General features: G+C 43.9%; 1 protein-coding gene across 5 annotated transcripts in view; it reads left to right on the forward strand.

The window, feature by feature from the left end:
* mgat3b (beta-1,4-mannosyl-glycoprotein 4-beta-N-acetylglucosaminyltransferase b) overlaps window positions 1-19122 on the forward strand; it is a 63532-nt gene extending 44410 nt beyond the window's left edge. For 3 of the 5 annotated variants that reach the window (XM_085409260.1, XM_085409261.1, XM_085409259.1), the window contains 5 exons: window positions 484-644; window positions 4445-4874; window positions 7379-8016; window positions 10170-10452; window positions 10618-19122. In XM_085409260.1, the coding sequence (XP_085265386.1) occupies window positions 568-644; window positions 4445-4874; window positions 7379-8016; window positions 10170-10452; window positions 10618-11115 (1926 nt within the window). In that variant the 5' untranslated portion in view covers window positions 484-567 and the 3' untranslated portion in view covers window positions 11116-19122. The remainder of the gene's footprint in view (window positions 1-483; window positions 645-4444; window positions 4875-7378; window positions 8017-10169; window positions 10453-10617) is intronic. The other 2 variants (XM_085409262.1, XM_085409263.1) reach the window with 1 other exon arrangement.
* The last annotated feature ends 903 nt before the right edge of the window (window positions 19123-20025 follow it).

A 20025-nucleotide genomic window follows, 5' to 3' on the forward strand; every position in this document is an offset into this window, starting at 1 on the left:
GCACGTTCTGGTTGCAGTGAATTCTCCCCAGTTTTCCCAGTGAGCAGTGTTTTCCCACTCACGCCTTAAAGACATTCAGACAAGTTTAGCTGAAGCATGTGACTTTTTCTCTTCTTGGCTTTGTTTTTATGCTTTTTTTTTTTTCTTTGTCTTAACTTCAGCATTTTTTCTGTTGCTGGAAGCGTCTTACATTGACAGATATAACCTCTTTAACTAGTCACGAGTGTTATGGTGACCCGCAATAAGAGATTTTAATAATATAAGAAATTTACATATATATTAATGAATTGCTTTTATAATATTTAAACCCTCTTATCTTGAGGCACCACTGACTATTTAAAAAATATATATTTTTCTGGTTTGTGGTAAACACAAACCAGAAAGATTATTTTTCAGGTCATTAAAAGTAGAATTACATGTGTTACAGGTGGACAGACTCTGTGCCCTGTAAGCTTCAACCTTTTGCATTGCACTATCTGACAGGCGGCACCTCCGGGGCAAGGAAGGTTGCAACAGCAGACTGACAGCGAGCGCTGGCATGAGCACACTGGAATAAGTTCTGCACTGATGTCTTGGCTTAGAGGTACCAGGGCATCCACGAATCTGCACAAAATCCCGGCACGATGCGGGCGGTTGCTGTGTTTGTAAGTGCTTTTGTATATGGATTGGTGGTGGGCTGTGCAAACTGGTGATGGGCTAAATCAGTACAAACGTTCTTTCTGTGATTTCTCTGTGAAATGAAATGTAAAATAAAATATCCCTAAAAGCAGAGATGTGAGCTCTTAAATGAAGGTAGCTGTTAGTCTCTTAGTGAATTAACCTCTCTTCATAGCTCGGATCCAGTGATGTTGCTAGAATCGTACAGTATGGTTGTGCTCGCTCTGTTTGTTAAAATGAAACCTCGTCAGATTAGTGGAAAGGAGTGCCTGTTGATGTCAGCTCTGTGTTATACGTCTTGTCCTGTTGCAGCACCTTCTTCTCAGACAATGAAAGCCACAGCAGCAGGATGTGAAATCCTCACACTCACTCCTCATCCACACACACTGAAAAGCTCAGATAGTGGTGCAAAACCATTTTTCTTGTTTTCACTAATACTGCCTGAAGCTCTGGCTTCAGTGCTCCAAACACTTCAGACAGCTTTTGTTTTTCTCTAATGTTTGGGCTTGGTCTGCACACCCCACCCACCGACCTGTCCTTTATATCTTTTGTCTGCGAAGAGCAGCCGGGCTTGCAAAGCGGCCTAAAAGGAAGGTAAAATGGCTCGTGTCAGACGGTGGATAAAAGTAAGAGGAGTAACAGCACGACATTTATATAGTCGTCATTTCAATTTCTTTTATTTGCAAGTTGAAGCTATGCAAAGGTTGTCATTGTAGGCAAAACTGAAGTCTAGACTCGTGCTGGGACACAAGGTCAACAAGTGCTGGTGCAGAAAAGATTCAAGAGATGCCTTCTTGCCCCTAAAGTCTTTAGTCATTATTCGGATGCTAATTGAATCAGTTCCAAGAGGCCAGAGTGTCTAGGCAAAAAAACACAAAACAAAAAAACCCGAGACACACCTTATCCACACACACTGTTAACTTTAATGTTCGCTTCCTGCCTGCAGTCCTCTTGAGTCTTGACTCTGCTGATGCCACCCAGGACGATTAGTGTGCGTTAAGCCGACTCTTTATCTGGTCATCTGCGAATCTTCAAGTGGAATCTGTGCTCATGTGAAACCAAAGTGCTCAAAAAAGGAGGAAAGAAATCATGTTTACTTCCCTCTCTGTAACTGCTTCTTTCAATTTCTCTGCGTGTGTGTGTGTTTGGTGGGGGGGCTTTCAGTCCTCACTTCCTCCTTTCTTGCATTTCGTTTCATGTCAAGTTGTGTGGGAAACGGAGACGAGCTGAACGGGGAGAGGGAGTGAATGTGAAGGGGAATTAGAGATGATAAATAAAGTCGGGAATTGAAAGGGTTTGGAGGGAGGATGTGGAGCGGCGGCGCTTCAGTAATAAACCAAGCAGCACCAGCTTTGACCTCATCATATGCCTGCTTTACCTTTGACATCTTCCCCCTTTCTCCACCCGTAGGCCCAATTCACTGAGATCTTTTGTGCTGTCATCTAAAATGGGAAAAGACAGTAGTTGCGTATTTCTCCGAGTTTCTGCAGTATCGGGGCTCGTTAACGGCGCGATGTGCCGGAGGATGCTTTCTCACAGCATTCCCCCAAAACGGCACCGACGTCTTATTTGAGGATCGCTTTTATCTTCTTGTTGTTGGGCTGGAAGTTACTCGTTACAGTCTCATGTGACCTTTTAGTTAGCAGCGTATTTCATTAACCTGGTGTCGCTGCGATTAAGTTTGAGGAGAATTGTGTTCATTAGCATGCAAATTGAAAAGGTGCGGCGCTTGTTATCTGTTATTTACTATTAAATTATGAATTTTTTTTAACTTTTGCGGCTCTGCATTCAGTTACTTGAATTAAATAATCCTTTTTTGTGTTCTGTCATGTACACTTAAACTGATATGTGGCAGGTGGAAAGGCTGTTTGCCTGTAAATGTGCTCTGTTTGTACCTGGTATTAACCCGCGATCCGTAGATGCTTATCTGCACTCTAATATCCAATTCGTCAGTGTAAACGCTAACATGCCAAACTGCCCCCTCTGATGGGACATTTCAAGATTTTGACCTTCTCAGTATTTTTGTGGATGGGGCTGAATGGAAGGCTCTGTAGTGTCATGTTTTTCCCTTCATATGAGCCTCTGTGCAAGCTGGAGATCAGATTGTGTCGTGTGACCGCGGCAGGGAGATAACTTGTTGCTATAATTTTGTGCTTCTTGTTGTGAAACAGTGGTGCAGACTGCAATTGAGCTCTATTGTTGTTTGAGCCCTTTGCAAACCTCACAATGACAAGCTCTTTGTTTGTGTCGCTTGCTTTATTTCATATTTAATGATTATTCCAGTCATCTATAATCTCACCCACTTAAGATTGAAGTGGGCTGTGTGCGGCCTGCGGTGTCACACCCAGAGGTTTAAGAAACCTTCTAGGATTGCAGAAGCTCTGTTTGTGCCGTAGACGGCGACGGCGACAACATTAACCTGCTCTGCAACAGGTTAGAGCTGCAGCATGGGTTACCATGGCGATGCACCCTGGTAACAAACTCGAGTTAATGCAGAAGTTACCTGGATATTTTTTTTTTTATTTAATGCTAAGCTGCTTGCAAACACCTTAGCAGCTTTTTGAAACACAAAGTTTCCAACTTTAACCTGACTGTTGGAAAAAAGTTCTTCAATCATTGTCCTCCTCATTTGAGTAAAACAAATCTGCATCCCACGACATCACATCCTCTCGTCCGCCCAGCTGGACCTCACTTCTTCCTGCTCCTCTTCACATTCGTTTCACATCCAGTGGAAGAGCTGTGCTGAGCAAGCTTCAAGTTCATTTCATGCACTGCTGGGAAATGTCTTTCTTTTCCTTCCTCAGTACTTTATCCCTTATTCATCTGAGCTTAACATTTTCTGGCCAACACTATTTTTTTAAAGACTGGCTTAAATGTAAGAATAAATTTTGCCGTGTAAGCACGGGCCGTCACTGTTACTCGACTGAGAAATCCTGCTTCAGAGCTGCTTTTTTGGCTCAAACATGGAAATCTGGGTGAAATGCTTAATATCAAGTGGACGTGGACATAAAGGAGTGTGTTTGAACTTGAAAGCAACTTTTCTGTTATGCTTTGTAGCTTTGGACGTCATAATCATCCATTAGTAGGGACACTTTCTTATTTTTGTTCTCATCTCATCCATATTAGGAAAATCGTCCATTAGCAGCTACGTCAGGATTATTAATGATACACACTGGATGCCTGGTTGTTTGTGTGTGTTAATTAAAAAAGAAGAAAAAAGCTACAGGATTGAAATTAATTCACGTTAACTCTGCACGATTATCAGCATGAATTATCCACAGTTCACTGGACTGAGTGAGGCCAAAGCGCTGCCGTGAAGAAGCCTGTTGGGGTTTGTTTTTTTTAAATTTGAGCTCCACTTTGGTCTTTGTTGACATTTATGGCTCTTTAGCTGCTAAATAAGCAGTTTTTATTTCCGCTATTTTCTGTTCTGTTTGAAAAGTGTTTTTTTTTTTTTCTCTCCCATATTTTACTCTTTGGAAACACATCTCGTCAAATCATGCACAATCCTTTTAAGCGAACCTCAATGTACAAAGACCACGGATCCCCAAGATTGTTTTTGTTTTTTTTTCTATATCTTTATACTACAAGCATTCAGCTAAGGGAAGAAAGGGCTCTAAGATGACTCCACAAAGTGAACATTGGCAAGTGTGTGTAATATTAGAGGGAGAAAAGGCAGGTTTGTGGCTCTGTTTTTATCTTGAAAGCTTGTTGCTTCTCATGACTTGTGCCTCACCGGTGGAGGTAAATGGTGCACTGATGTCTCTTCCTTTTCCATTTGTTCCAGGATGAAAATGCGGCGGCACAGGGTGTTCTTGCTGTGCACGGTGGGCCTGTGTGTCATCTCCTTCCTCCACTACTACAAGGCCCTCCATTACGTCTCCCTGCTGCGGGAGCTCTCGGCTCCATACCCCAACATCAAGTCCTTCATCATGGTGACCGGCTTCTTCTGGAGGGAGAAGGGTATGGCCACCACCCCGCTCAGCCCAGCTTCTCCTGAAGAGGCCCCCCCTCTACCCGGTCTCCGGCAGTCAGATGCCAAAGCTAGAGGCGTGCCGGGTCTCGGGGGAGGAGGCGGAGGGCAAGGATTTGGCCCAGGGATCCCAGAGGCCATAGCTGGAGGTGGAGATGAGGAGATGAGGCAACGAGAGGAGCCAGCACCACCACATCCCTGGGAGAAACCAAAGGAAAACCAGCTGGGAGACGCAGCAAATGAGGTAAGATGGGTAAACCCGAACGCAACAGCGCAGTGTCGAACGCCTCACAATTTACACCTTCAGACAAATTTGTTTATGTATTTCAAGCTTTCAGCTCAAACTCCCACACAGATCCCTGGATCTGAGCCCTGTTTCTCATCCATTCCCAGGACTGTTGTTTTGCTTTCTCTCTAAAGCCACCAAACGTGCGCTATTAAAAATGCAAATTTTACCTCACAGCGCACCTGGGTTTGTTTTTCTAGACCCGGGTGACTCTGTTTCTTTTAAGATGTTAGTTTGCATCACAACTGTTGTGTTAAAACGTCAGAGTCACATGGCAGGGCAAGCAAGCAACCAGCCAAGGCAGCAGTATTTGACTTTTCTCCAAGACTGATGTGATGCATTGTGCAACCAGATGAGATTTCCCCAGACCTCCAGTATATTAAAATGTGTTGGTGTAATCCTGTGCTTCTTTACCTGGGGATCTTAACCCTTTAAAGCTGGTCAGAGCGGGCACGCTCCGTTTTGGGTAACTATTTTTAAATCCTGGTAGCACTGCAACCACGTGAGCTAGCGCAATAATGTTTTTTGCATATGAAACCGGAGGAGTTGTACTTACATCTTATGCCATCAGCTTGTCCTACGTCACGGTTTCCTTCCACATATAGCTTTGCAAAAACTGCACAAAAGCACTTGCAGATATATATATATATATATATATATATATATATATATATATATATATATATATATATATATATATATATATATATATATATATATATATATACATATACATACACACACATACACACACACACACACTATTCCAGAAACACGCTTATCCGATCAGCTGTTTGTAACACTTCCTACGTCCATCAGCGCGAACTATCGCATGTCTGCCATGTCCTGCCCGAAACAGGAAGTGACATCATTTAAAGGGGGGTTGCACTTAGGTACCTAAAATAATTTAATGTGAAATGAAATCTTGCAGAGCATGCTGTGAGCTAATAACATCACTTAAATCCAGACTCAGAGTGGTGATTCACTACACACACGCACGCACACAGAGCTGACTCAAATCAACAAAATCTATTTAAAGCCATACATGCAACATGTTTCTCCAGCAGCTGCTGAACAAGTTGAAGCATAAGCATCTCTAAATGTTTCTGCTCATGTTTACCTTGCTTGCCTACTGCACCAGCATGTCTCAACAGCATTACAGTATCACTTGTGCCATAAACAAATTGCAGCATGTCTGGTGCTTCACTGAATGTGTGCTCATGCAATTTAGCCTCATAAAATGTAATGTGAGGTTAGTACTTTCAAAGCGGCTTATCTCAACACTGTCTTTATAGTGTTACCTCTATATACCCCCACGGAGGGTTTTAAACCAAACAAGATGTAAATGAAGTGCGGACTTTTAGCTTTGATTAAGGCAGACTGCCTGAAGTCGAGAGCTTGTGGAGAGCAGCAAATGTTGCGTTTCCTTCCTTGAGATGCTCTTCCAGACCTTTACTGCTGCCACCTACAGTTGCTGCCTGTTTTTCTGACTCTCTGCTTCAGTTTTTCGTTCAATTACTGAATAACATGCTCTATTGCACTAATGTAACTGACTTGGCCACCCAAGAATATCTTATTTCTTTGCCTTGAGAAACTCTAGGGTTGCTTTTGCAGTATGCTGCGGGTCATTATCTGTTTCCACTGTGCAGTGTCATCTGATCATTGCAGCATTTGGCTGAATCTGAGCAGGAGGTATAGCCATGTACACTTCAGTTCATCTGACCGTCTCGCCCTTGAGTGTTCCCAGGGGTGTGCACCTCGTTGGAAACTCTCTGTACGTGACTCTGATTACATGTTGTGAAGGGTTTTTTCTTAACCATGTTTTTTGCTGTCACTCATGGCATTCTTCATAACGAGAGTTCAGGTGAACAGCTACCAAATGCATGCTCAACATCACCAAATCCATTTGTTTTGTAATAAGGAGGGAATATTTAGTGTTCATGCAGTGATTTACTGCAAGAAACAGTAAAAAGAATTCAATGCTAAACATTAATATTAATTTGCCCTAATTTATATTGGCTAACCGTTGTGTTTAGACTTTAAGACTTGGGTCTCTGAAGTTTAAATTGTACCTGCTGTTCCCAGGCACCTGGACACAAATGGTGCTGTCAAAAAAGAATGACTCATATTAGTCTTTGAGTTTTCCTAGATGCTATGGAGAGCATGTAATTCGGACTCACTATCACTGTGGATCTTTTTTGGTTGCCAAAATGGACAGACTGGGTGTAAATCAGGCAGGAAAACCTGAAATACACCGCACTACACAATTTGCGTAACCACCAAAATTAGAAGAAACTAATTAGTCTCCTGCTTGTACCTGACAGGACACGGGTTTGTCGTGTTTGTTAAATACAATTTCACTTTAATGTGAATCTTACAGTGAAGAGTATAATGAGTAAAGCTGGTGTTTTTATTTCAAGGCAGAGTTGTGTAACTGTTTCCTGTTACTCTCTTTTATCCAGATTAGAGCTGAGGACCGCTTAAAGCGGTGGAATCCCGCCCACCCTGCACCGCCCGATAGGCTAGACCCTCCACAGGAACCAGCAAGAAAAGAGCATCATTTCAGGGATCCCATAGAATCCATGGGAGACCTCCATACTCGCACTTTCCAGCTTCAAGATGACAAAACCCCTTACTTTGTGCGCACCAAAGCGGGAGCCCTTTGCTTCAGGCAGGGGACAGAGGTAGCTACTCCTAAAGAGTACTATGGAAAATCAGGGGGGTCTGCGGCTAACGGAGCAGTTGGTCGGGCTGTTGCTGCCGGGCAACGGAAACCTCTGGAGCTCCAGCAGCAGCCCACCATTGTGCCAAAGGTCAAAGCTCGGGCCAAGGGCAACGGGAAGCGGCTGGTCAAGTGCGTTTGTCGGCCTGGGTGGCACGGACCTTACTGCGGGGTTCCCACAATGGTGTACCACTCCAATCTGCCAACTAAGGAGCGGCTGACGCCCAGAGAAACCCCGCGGAGGGTGATCAACGCCATCAACGTCAACCACGAGTTTGATCTGCTGCACGCACGCTTTCATGAGCTCTCAGAGGCCGTGGATTTGTTCCTCGTGTGCGAATCGAACTTCACCGCCTACGGAGAGAAACGGCCTCTCAGGTATGATTCAAAGTTGTTTTTTGGACAGGTGCATGTGAAGGGATTATAAAAACCGCCCAACCCCCCGCGGTCAAGGTGTATTTGTGTGAGATGTGTAGTCCTCTGTGGCCTTCAGTTTATGACTCTGTAGTGCCCGACAGTACGCATTGTGAAATAAAGTGCAAACTCGGCAAACTTTAAACTGGATTAAGTCACAAGAACAGTGTGTATATGTTATAAAGGCCATGTTATGTCATCTTTATGTCTTTATAATGATAAATGAGCTCACATGAGGACACACTGCTAAACAATAGAAGCTCCATTTGTGCTCATTTTTTTTTCTCCCAGCTGCTTGGTTACGAACACACACACACATACTTCCCCCTTTTTTTTCTCCTTTATCCAAGTTGTGACGGCGCCGTTTCAATGAGTCGTTATTGTTTGCAGCTTACCCTCTTTGTTTACAGCCAGCCAACCCTACTCGTGCTCCTCGAGTATCCGCGTGCGGAATAACAATTACAGTTAGCTTCCTGTGGCGACGACATGAAACGCCTCGAGGGCAAATTTTACAGCAGATTATGACAAGAGCAGCATGATTGACTCTGCGTGTAGCCTTGAAGGGAGAGATCGGTGTGTTCAATCATCGGATGTGACACTGCATGAAAGCGGCTATGTTCTGCGATCGCCGTCTTTCGCTATGCATATCAACAGGTTAATTGAGTTGTTCTTCTGGACAGTTTGGCGTGAGGAGAACGGCTTTTCTCTGCTGAAAGGTGCCATTTGTCAAACAAGTGCCTTTCTGAACTGTTTCTTTATCTCTTCTGCCACATTTTGACAACCTTTTATAAATGGGCCACAGCTGGAATGTATTTTGTTGACCGTTTAATGCGATATTGGTTTGCAATTTTTTATTTTTTTTTTTCTTCAGAGGGGCAAAAAATTATAATTATAAGCCTTTTAAATTTGTGAAATCCATTACAGGGAACGTCACATTATGGATGCATGATACTGCAGTTCTGTTGGTGTGTTTCCCACCAGAAGGCATCGTGTAATAAATGCAGTGAATCAGTTTCCTTCATTAATTTTGTTTCTTGGCACAGTCACCTAATGCCACTCAGAGATGGGGAAACTCGGCACAACTGTAGACTGTGTCAGCAACATGCTAATACACAAATGATTAGTACCCCTATGAAATTTAAAGTTTTTGTCCAAATCTTCCCAAGACAGCATACTAAGTTTCTGTAGAGATCAAATTATTTCAGAAAAAAGACCAGAGTCATTATTAGAAACTGAAAAACTGTCTTTTTGTTTTTTTGTTTTTTTTAGCTGTAGCATATTTATTTTTAATGTTCATAGCTTGTAAAATCTAAAACGGAGGACAACCTTACAATTTACAAACCGTGAAAACTCTTTAGCTGTCACTGGAGAAAGCATCACACTAAAAAAAACCATCTGTTTAGAGTAGAGAATAACGGTTTTCAATCACAAAAACAGGAGATGGATATACAAATTTAAAATAGTGTTTCAAGTGTCAAGAACTGGAGTAAGAAGTATCATCAAGAAATTTAAAACTGCTATTCACTTCTCAGTTCAATAATAGTTTTAAAAGGGAAATTTTCACAGGGGGACTAATTGTTGAATAATTATTAATAATTCTAAATAATAAGCATTTGTGTTACCCTTTAACACAATCCTAACGTCACAGACGGACATGTCTTGTAACTTTTGCTGCTCTTGTTAATAACATTACCGACATTGTTAGCCTTATTAATATTAGCCATAGCTAATAATAGCTACCCTTATAATAGCAGATTGGCTAATGTGGCTAACGGGTAACTGCTAATAGTCAAGCTAACTTTGGTGTGCACTTGCTAGCTCAAAATGTAGAAAGTGTAAGTAGGTGTTATTGAAACTGAAAATTCTCAGTGTTCGAAGTTTAGGAAAACTAAAATTGCAAGTGGCAGCCTTACTTTGACAAGAAGAATCTACGCTCTTGCTAACTTATGTCTGCTACATGTCAGTAAAGGAAAGCAATGGCTGCCTGGAACAGTAGGTAAAATTAATCTAAATGCAACTGTGTTACTTAAAATGCTGAGCTTAAAAAAAAAAATCCTGTTAATTTTCGTTTGGATCAAAGAATCCACGTAATTACATTTTTGTAATCCCTCCCTCAGTTTCCTGCGGCTCCTTCTAAACGGTACCTATGACTACATACGTCACAAGATCCTGTACGTGTTCCTCAACCACTTTCCGGATGGGGGTCGGCAGGATGGCTGGATCGCCGATGACTACCTGCGTACCTTCCTGACGCGCAATGGCATGTCCAGGGTGGTCGGTGCGCGATCAGACGATGTTTTCGTCATCAACGATGCCGACGAAATCCCAGCACACGAAGGACTACTTTTCCTCAAGCTGTTCGACGGGTGGACAGAGCCTTTCGCCATCCACATGCGCAAGGTAACAGAAGTATCTCAGCTTTCGTGTGTTTTCTACAAGCAGCCAGTTTGTTACGTGAAATTAAGATCTTTTTTTTCACCATGTAAGATTAAGGGAAGAATAAATGTGGTAACAGTATCTCATTCTTCTTGCAATTCTCCTGTACTCTTTTCTCTGTGTGTGCAGTCGTTGTATGGCTTTTTCTGGAAGCAGTTCGGGTCTCTGGAGGTGGTGTCGGGCTGCACGTTGAGGATGCTGCACGACGTGTACGATGGCGACGGCATCAAACTGCGTCGTCGCGAATATTACACTATGCCGGGTTTCCGCAAATACGAGAATGACACCGGCCACATCCTGGTGCAGTGGTCGGTGGGAAGCCCGTTCCACTTCGCAGGGTGGCACTGCTCCTGGTGCTTCACACCCGAGGGGATCTACTTTAAGCTGGTGTCGGCGCAGAACGGAGACTTCCCGCGGTGGGGCGACTACGAGGACAAACGCGACCTCAACTACATCCGCGATCTCATCCGGACTGGCGGCTGGTTTGACGGCTCGCTGCAGGAGTATCCCCCAGTGGACCCCAAAGAGCACATGTACGCCCCCAAGTACATGCTGGAGAACTACGACAGGTATCGCTACCTCTTGGAAAACCCTTACAGAAAAGAGTCCAGAGCAAATGAAGGCTAGGTGTCAGGTGGCCAAAAAAATTTAAATGAAAAACATATGTGAAAAAAAAAAACAAAACGCTCGTAGGGCCCAAGTGATTTTGGGGGGGTGGAACGATACTGATGAACTGCTTCTCTCATTGGAGTGAAACTAAATGTATCTCCACCAGGCAGCACTGATGCTGCTCTTTAAAGTCATTACATTGGGGTCAGAAAAAAGGGAACACTGAATCACATCCATGGATTTTGAGAGGGAGCTTTGAGATGAGAGGATAATAACCACTGAATCTTAGATTTCCTCATTCCTCCCCTTTTCCGGGAGGCCCCGCGCTATCTCTCTATTTGTCACCCGTCCTTCCTTTTGTCACCCACCGATTCGACGCGCCTGTTCTCTGAGAGAAAATGGCAGCAAGAAAAAGCCAGGGGTCTATCGCCGGCAGGCCCCTCCATGGATCTGACAAACTCTGAAGGGAAGGACCGTTTTGGTTTTGTCTGTGTTTACTGAAGTTTACAGATTGACCGATGTTCCCACTTCACTCTCCACCTCCAGATGTCTTCCTGTCATATTTGGTGACCTCCTTCCAGACATAAACTCCTGCTCAGATACTTTCATTGCTCCCGAGTGTCGGTAGGACATTACAGAAACCCCCCCCCCCCCCCCCCCCCCCCCCCTCACTGGAGCACCGACAGCCAAATGAAAGGGAATGACTCAGTAGAGATGTTTCAGCTCATACATATGCTCACGTTCATCTACATGCGCCTTAGAGTTGTCTGTGTGTGCTTGAAAAAGGAAGCGCGGGATTGGGGGTGGGCTATATGGGGTTTTTATTTGTATCATATTTTGAGAAAATGGAAAGGAAGAAACAAACTGATGGGAACAGGAAAGGAGGATGAAACTGGGATGAGAACATGAGAGAGAAGGCAGGAGAGAGTGAGGGGAGTATAGTGTGTGTGTGTGTGTGTGTGTGTGTGTGTGTGTGTGTGTGTGTGTGTGTGTGTGAGTGAGAGAGCGAGCAAGAGAGTGCGTTTCCCAGAGCTTACAGGCAGCTCTGAATAAATCATGCCCCGTCTATGGCATCTACGGCAGTTACTGCCATTATTGTTCGTCCAGTCCGATAGCAGCTGGAAGAATATCACCCTTCAGTTTTTCATCTCTCTCTCTCCCTCTCTTTCTCTCTCCATCTAGCGCCTCAGATAACTTTGTTTCCTTGGAAACTATGTGGAAAAGAGGAAATGGGGATGGGTGTTGTTAAGACGAGTGGGTGGGTTCATATCAGGCAAGGAGCTGCAGCATTCGGATGAGGTCGACCCCGACGTTGAGTCCCTTCGGTTAGATACTCAGCTTTCTGCTCAGCTGCCAATCACAGATCGTCTTTTTCTTTCACTTATCCTGATTTTTTTTCCTCCCCCTCCTCAAGTCTGTGTTTTCAGCTTTCTCTATTTTGCAAAATCTCCCAAGTCATCCTCCAACACACACACACACACACACACTGTGGATCCTATCTATTCTGTGTGTTTTCTGTTATCCTCACAGGAATGCACCATTTCAATAACAGGGGTCTGTTTATCTTCTCTCTGCCTCGTTTCTTTCCCTTTGTTTTGGGGCAGCAGTTGCCATGGCGATGCCTTTTCTGATGCCCTACAGATGATTATCATCATAAACATTTAGGCAGGAGCGCTCATGCCTCTTGCCTTCTTTCTGTCGTAAACAGCTGTCGATGTGGAATGGATGCCTAGATCACCCCCACCCCAACACACACAGACACAGACACCCACCCATCCGCCCAAGTTGTCTGGCAGAAGTTGATGATGATGATGTAGAGCCTTGGTATGAGTACATGGGTAGCCCAGTGGGACAAGGATTAGTTCTTGTTGAGGGCGTGGAAGTCGTAGCTGGAATATTTACCGTGCTGCGGAGCAGTTAAAGATGTGCGCCGGGCAGACGAGCAGCGATCAAGAAATTATGAGCACATTGATTTTTGTTTTAACTGCAGATTGACCATATCCACCATCTACTCTTCAAACCTGTCTGGGCTTTACTTTAGCTTCTGGCTTCTTTCGAGGTTAAGACCTCTAGAGGTATAAAAACCACTTTTCTTGTAGTAAACACCGCCTGTCGCTGACGCCGCCTGAGATCATATCAAACATTATTTTGTAGCTTTAATTTCATCAGACGCTGACACAGCCATGCATCGAATGCCTCAAATGCTTTTTGTCCCCATTATTTTCACCTCCAAACTCCTCAATCATTAAAACGCTGCTCTTCCCTTACAGTTCCAATGCCATTAATATGTTTTTGGGGACTTATTTCCATAAATTGGTTCCCTTCTCAGAGCTGGGAGACCACTTGGTGGGGAAAATTAGATTAGCCAGCAGGCCGCCGACAGTTGTGTCAGGGCCCGTGTCGCTGCCTCGATGGCAGCGCGGTCTGTGCCGGCATCTGTTAGGGTTTTGGTTTTGATGCTGGGAGCCAAATCCTGATCCAAACCCAGAGGGGCTGCGGCGAGAAAAAGAGCTTTGAGCAGGATTTGATGGGAGAGGAAGCGACGATAATGCGAGATTCAACGCCCTTTGTCTCAAAATGAGATTTATTTATTTTTATTTATTTTTTAAATAGAACGTGGGTAACATACTCATGGTACGACTCTAGGTCAAGTAATGAATGAGGTGTCACATTTTTGTACTAAAGCTCTCATTTTCTTCAGTCTTCTTGCAAAAAGCACTGACTGATGTTTTCATTTGAGACTAGATCTGACTAAAGTTTCTAATGTGACTCACTTTAAACAAACAAAACCTGCCAGCCTCTGATTTCAGGGCCTCAGACTGCACTCATAGGAAGACTCACTGCTGCAATCACTTTGCACATCTTGCATATCTGCGTGTCGGCTGACAGATAAGGATGTGTGGACTGCTGAAAGACGAGTCAGGTTTACCTCGCTTGGCCTGTTGAACTGTTATCACTTAGGTCGCCACGACACGCTCCTGAGATCTACAACAGGCTGAGGTCACCGGCCAAGATGGCCGGCCGGCCGGCCAGTGTAATAACAGGTGAGGGAATGCGCATGCAGTTTTCCCCTTAATTCCTCATGCAGAACCAGACGTGAGTAAGAAAGAAAAATGCAGAGCCTCTCATCACTCAATCCTTATCACTAAATGTCACAGCGCTGCAGAGCTGGGCACAGTGTCACACACACACACACTCACCATTACCCAGCACACACCCGTGGGTTTTCTTTTATATCTTTTGTGTTTTCCCTGGTTCATCAAAGTATGCCAGTTTGCATGAGAGGCAGAAATGTCCCTAAATTAATCAGTTTGTGTTTTTTGTAAGTACAAGCCAGAGAAGAACCAAGAAGGGAAACATATTTCAGACTGAGCAGAAACAGGAAAATATAAAAAAGACAAAGAAACGAAGAAGCAGCAGCAGTGGGTTTTTCCCAGTATACAAAGTCGAAGCTTGATGAATGGAGACTGGAATCCAGAAAGAGACATTTTGGAAATAATCCTTCCGCTGCTGTTCCCAGTGACGGACTCATTGGATGAGTGCGGAGGAGGGAGGTAATACGCTTGACGGAACTGCTTCGGTTTTTCCACTTTGATGAGGGAGAGGGAGTCATCATGGCGATGAAATAAAAACCATTCCAAATGAAGGGAGCGCCTCATCCTCCCTGTAAAAAGACAAATCTATAAAGCAGTGACAGTTTAAGTGAAGATGAGGCTGACTGGCTCGTGTGTTGTCCACGCTGCCTCCCGGGACTTGCGGTGATCTTTAAAGAGGCTGGCAGGAGTGCCAAATAGGGGTGTCTTTCTTGCTCAAGGACACTTGATTGTGACCACTCAGCAGGCATTAAAGCACTGAGGCACTTATGTTTTTGGACAGCTCTGGCCTGTTGCTTTCTCTTGGGTTTTTTTAGACACCGTCAAACGTAAAGCCTTTAAAGCAGTAACAGCGGCTGTAGTTGAAGTGCAGACTCGTATAAAAGAACGGGCACAGCCATTGTGGCCTCAGCCTTTGACGTAGTGTGCTTTTGAAGCCATCTTTTTAGACATAGTTGTTACTTGGTTAGTTAAATAACTGCACAGCAAGCTTATTTCTCTGGAAATGACATTTAAAAATGTTCCCACAGAAACCTCCAATATAAATACAGTGGAGGTCCAGTTCACTGGCTTGGATTAGATGAGATGAAGCCCAGTCAGCACTCACCTTTCCACTCAAAGCAGCCACACTTAAAAGCCTTAATGATAAATTTATGTGTCACACTTGTTTATTTCGGCTCTAAAGTTTTTAACCCTCAACCCCTCCCTCAGTTTTTCTTTTTTTTTCCTTTTCTATAAATGAGAGAACTGGATCCTTGCCATTTGTTTTTTCTTTTCCATTGTTGTTAGCTTGTTTTTGGCCCACAGGCTGCCCTTTTCCTGCCTTGGATGTTGTGCGCTTACGTTATTATTTTTGGAATAGCCGATCTATAACTCCCAATCTCGCCTGACCTTAAGAATGTGAACATTTTCAATATCTGTGACGGGCGTTTTACCAAAGATAAAAAGTTTGAATTTCACTCTGATCAGGTTTTTGTTTTTTGGCAGTCTGACAACAAATAACCTGCAGTAACACCGCAGCACTGTCCAGTCCGCTTTGGGGTTATTAGTAGGAAAGAGCTCGGTGTCATCTCTTTTTTTGCTTTCAGTTATTGATATTAATGACAGGAAATAACCACTGAGAAAAACTCTGTTTTGAACTGGAGAAGTCTGAACATTGGCTGTAAGTGCTGTCAGGGCTGTTTGCTGTGTGTGTGTGTGTGTGTGTGTGTGTGTGTGTGTGTGTGTGTGTGTGTGTGTGTGTGCTCTGCACTTCCACCGCTTCCTTTCCCGTACACACGACTGCTGTTGGAGGTGTTGAGATAGCCTCCAAGCTTACAGATCCTACATTTCCCATAACGCACCTCTGACTTCTTTTTGCTTCCATGTTAAATATTCATGTCTTTCACATTCAGTGCTGCCAGTTTACACCACAACCTTGTTAAAAGACATCTCCAAGGCCCGGGTTAAGAGAGGTGATGATCCTGTTACCGTGACATCGCCAGAGTAAACGTGTCGGCTCCGCCCTCTTTTCAGTGCATGTATGCTAATCATCCACATATGTTTTGTAGCATTTGGCTTTCGTGTGTATCGTGCACAGATGTGTTTCTGCACCACCCACACCCATCTGCTGTTGTGCTCACAGAGTAGCCGACCGACTGCCCGAACGGGCTAACATGCCATCATGGCTCTGGCCCCCCGCCAGGCCCGTGGCCCCCACCGATTGATGTTTTCCGAGAAACATTAGCAGGAAGTAGGCCAGAAAGAGAGGAGGGGTAAGTGGGGAAAGTAGTGCTCCTTTTAGAGAGGTCTTTTTTTTTTTTTTTTTTTTAAGTCAAACTTTATTCATGTCTCATTAATGCCTCCTACACAAATCTGGGAAGCATGGATGGAATGTATGGAAACACGTGTGCTCTGTAGAGAGAGGAACATGCCTGCCATCGAGCTGCTGTCGTCTCGGCTGTAAACACATAATTATTCTCCCCATGTAATAGACGGAAGCGTTCACATTCCACAAACTGAGCAATCGGATTCACTCTGGCAGCTGCACTTCGATGTGTCGCTAATTGGAAAGAACTCTGTGTTAAACCACAAGCGCTACAGGGAAACCAGTCTCTACCCCAGTGTTTCTGCAGTTAGCTTTGATTTGTCAGTGATGCACCAATTTGTAATCCAAACCAATAAATGGCCGGCTCACTCAAACAAGAAAAAAAGGAGCTTTTTCCACTTTTATGTGACGATGCTGTGTTTTAAATATGGTTTTATTTGCCCACATTTCGTGACGTGAGATTTCTGCCGCCCCCTTAATGCGGGATTAGCTGTGAACGGGATTTCATGTATCGTTTTTGGTGCTTACAGCATTTAAAGATTAGTGTCACTTCAGTTTTGCTTGGAAATACCAAAGAACCGGTCCTTACGACAACTATTGACAGTGAGTCCTGTGGATTAGCTGGAGCAAGCACTGATTTCTGATGGAGAATCAACAGCAATCTCTATTTTTACGATATCCCACACACGCAACGACAACGGAAACTAGTTGCAAGCAAGACTATTTCAGTGAACGAGTCCTTTAAAGCATTCAAACGTTGCATTCACTGTCAAGTAAAAGCTCCCTTTTTTTTGTTTACAGTTCATCGAGTGGACGCACTCGCTGCAGTTAAGCAGAGCAGCCGACTGGTGTAAAAGAAAATAAATTGCTCTGTCACACAATGTCACATCAACAAAGAAGCACATTAACATATTAACCAGCAGTTTAGAAGCTCTGTTGAATGTGAAATAGTGGAATTGGCTGGCAAATTCAACCTCTGTAAACATAACGGGCTTTATCAAAGGAATGTGCCTGGAATTTATAGGACAGGTGAGCGTGTCTGGGTGTGTGTATGTGCGGGTGCGCGAGTGTACATGCTTGTAAGTCAGGAGTCATAACACTTGTGAATGTGTTCCAGGACAGATTGTTGGCAAGTCCAGGCGTCCATATGTTGTGACACTGCAGATCAAAAAGATGAAAGTCAGCGGAGCACCGCGGAGACAGATGGACGCGGTGACACATACTGTACGTGCGAGAAAAGTCGGGCAAGCAGACAGGCCGACACCTGGCTGCAGATCAAACGCCGTCAGAAACTGAGGCGGAGGTTGGCGCGTACGCGTTTGTGTGCCATTGACGACACTCTGTGGCCAAAAGTACGACGACATCCCCTCGTCAGTGCGTTTATGCGTTTATGCTTGCTGCTCGCAGGGAGGTTTTTCTCGCAGCCTGGTTTTGGAAATAAATAAATTAAATACCTGGGACTAGAATACTAAAATTAAAAGCACTATTTATTCCGAGTTTACAACAAAAATAACTCCGGGTTTGGTTTAACTGGAGTCCGTCTTAAAAGAGCCTCTTTGCTTTTCAGCAATGCTGCCACACTGAAAATGGCTGCAGTTCACCTCGAGGGCGCTCATGGGAGCTTTGGTGGAGTAGCGGTGTATGCCGCTAAAACAAGAACAAGGGAAAGAGAGAGCCTTACAATCAGACACATCATTTCCACATTAACACCCCCCCCCCCCCTCCCCCTTCATGTGAAGTCAATCAGTGTGTTTGTCCTTGTGGAGTTTTTGCTTTTTAAGTTCTTATATTGTTTTCGGGGGTTTTGTGAACATCTGAGAAATGCAGAGATGACGAGTGTCTCTGTTTTTCTATTTGACTTTGTTTTTGTACTTTTTTTTTTTTTGTAATTTCATCCTCTTGGCAGCTTGATATTTAATGTCTTTTAAAGGCTGTGTGTGTGTGTGTGTGTCTGTCTGTCTGTCTGTCTGTCTGCTCAATAGCACTGTCTTAGTCTACTGCTAGATTCTAGATTAACTTCCCTCTCAACCTCACAGATCTTTTACCTCTTTTGATGCCATAAAGGGGACGTCGCACTGTGGCGGCCATCTTTTTTTGTTGTTGTTTTCTCTGGGATTGTTTATTTTTTGGGCTTTTTTTAAATTTTATGACATCATCCTTTCCTTGTGACAGCACAACATAACCACCTGATTCATGTATGTGTGTTTAAATCTTTTTTTCCTTACTATGTTGATTTATGTTCCCATAGTAGGACCGACACACTCGCACTCATTCACACACACTCACAGTCTACGTACATGCTCACAGAGACGCACACAGTCCAGCCTCTGTTTTTTTGTTGTATTCTTGCTGTGCTCTGATTGTGTCCGAGTCCTCTGCTGGTCGAACAGTCAGACTACTGTAGGCGCTCTGTTTGTGCCCTCGCTTTTATGCGATCGCTATGAAGGCTCGCCATTGTGTGACCAAAAAGCATTTTTGTCGTTGCTCAGCCACTCAGAACCGGTTTGGGCCAGAGTCTTGACCCAAGAACAACCCAAATGCCATTTATCTCCTCATGTTTGGTGTTCCTGTGTCTGTCACACAGCAGTGTGGTGCTGATTTGATGCTTTCCTTCCTGCTTTGTGTGTGGTGTTTGCTTTTTTTTTTTTGCTTTTTCCTTCAAACAGACAAAGATGTCAAAAATGATCAAAACATATTTGGAAAAATAGCTTTTTTTTAATTTTGAATTGCATGCTGAAACACAGAGACTACTTCTGCCTACAAAACTATGAATTGCACCTTAACTGGAGGGATGTGTTTTTCTTTTAGGTGTTTTTTTTTTTTTTTTTTTTTTTTTGCATACACACAAATAAATGCATGGGGGGGGGGAGCGTGAACTGTTTGTGTACTTCTGAGATAAAACACGTAATTGTCAGCGTGTCAGGAAATCTGTATATCGTAAAACAGGGTTGTTTTGTTGTGCTTATCAATGCCAGATTTCACTGTAATTGATTCAGTCACCGGTGTTTGGGGCACGATGGCTTCAATAAGCAGCTTCAGAACATGCTTTTTTCAAACAAAACAATAATCAGTGCTTATGGGTTTTTATAAAAATTGATTTTATTCAAAAAAACAGACTGTATTTAAAAGATGATTCTTTTTGCTGCCAGATGGTTCGCCCCCTGCTGGCCATCAGAAGAAATGTGGCTATCCATCTTCTATATACAGTCAGTGGCCTAAAAACTTAACACAGCATTAATCCAACAAGTTATCAACAAAGTAACATCTGCATCTGCTTTCATTGGCCTGGCCTCACACGGTGACCGTTAAGAGGTTTTCTGCTCATCCCTGTCATAAAGCACATCTACCTGCCGTCCATCTTGTCCTTGTGAAAATTTAAAAATGACGCTAGCATACACAACACACACGTGCACATATCTACAGTGGAGCGTCAGCAGATGATTGGCACTCACCACGGCGTTGCCACCCGGCCTCGTGTCCCCAGGGGCAGAGTCATGTCTGCAGCCAATTAATCAACAGGGCAGTCAG

This window comes from Rhamphochromis longiceps, linkage group LG6 (genome assembly GCF_057381845.1).
Source record: "Rhamphochromis longiceps isolate RC_006_pf linkage group LG6, R_longiceps_female_GT1.1, whole genome shotgun sequence".
NCBI lineage: Eukaryota > Metazoa > Chordata > Actinopteri > Cichliformes > Cichlidae > Rhamphochromis > Rhamphochromis longiceps.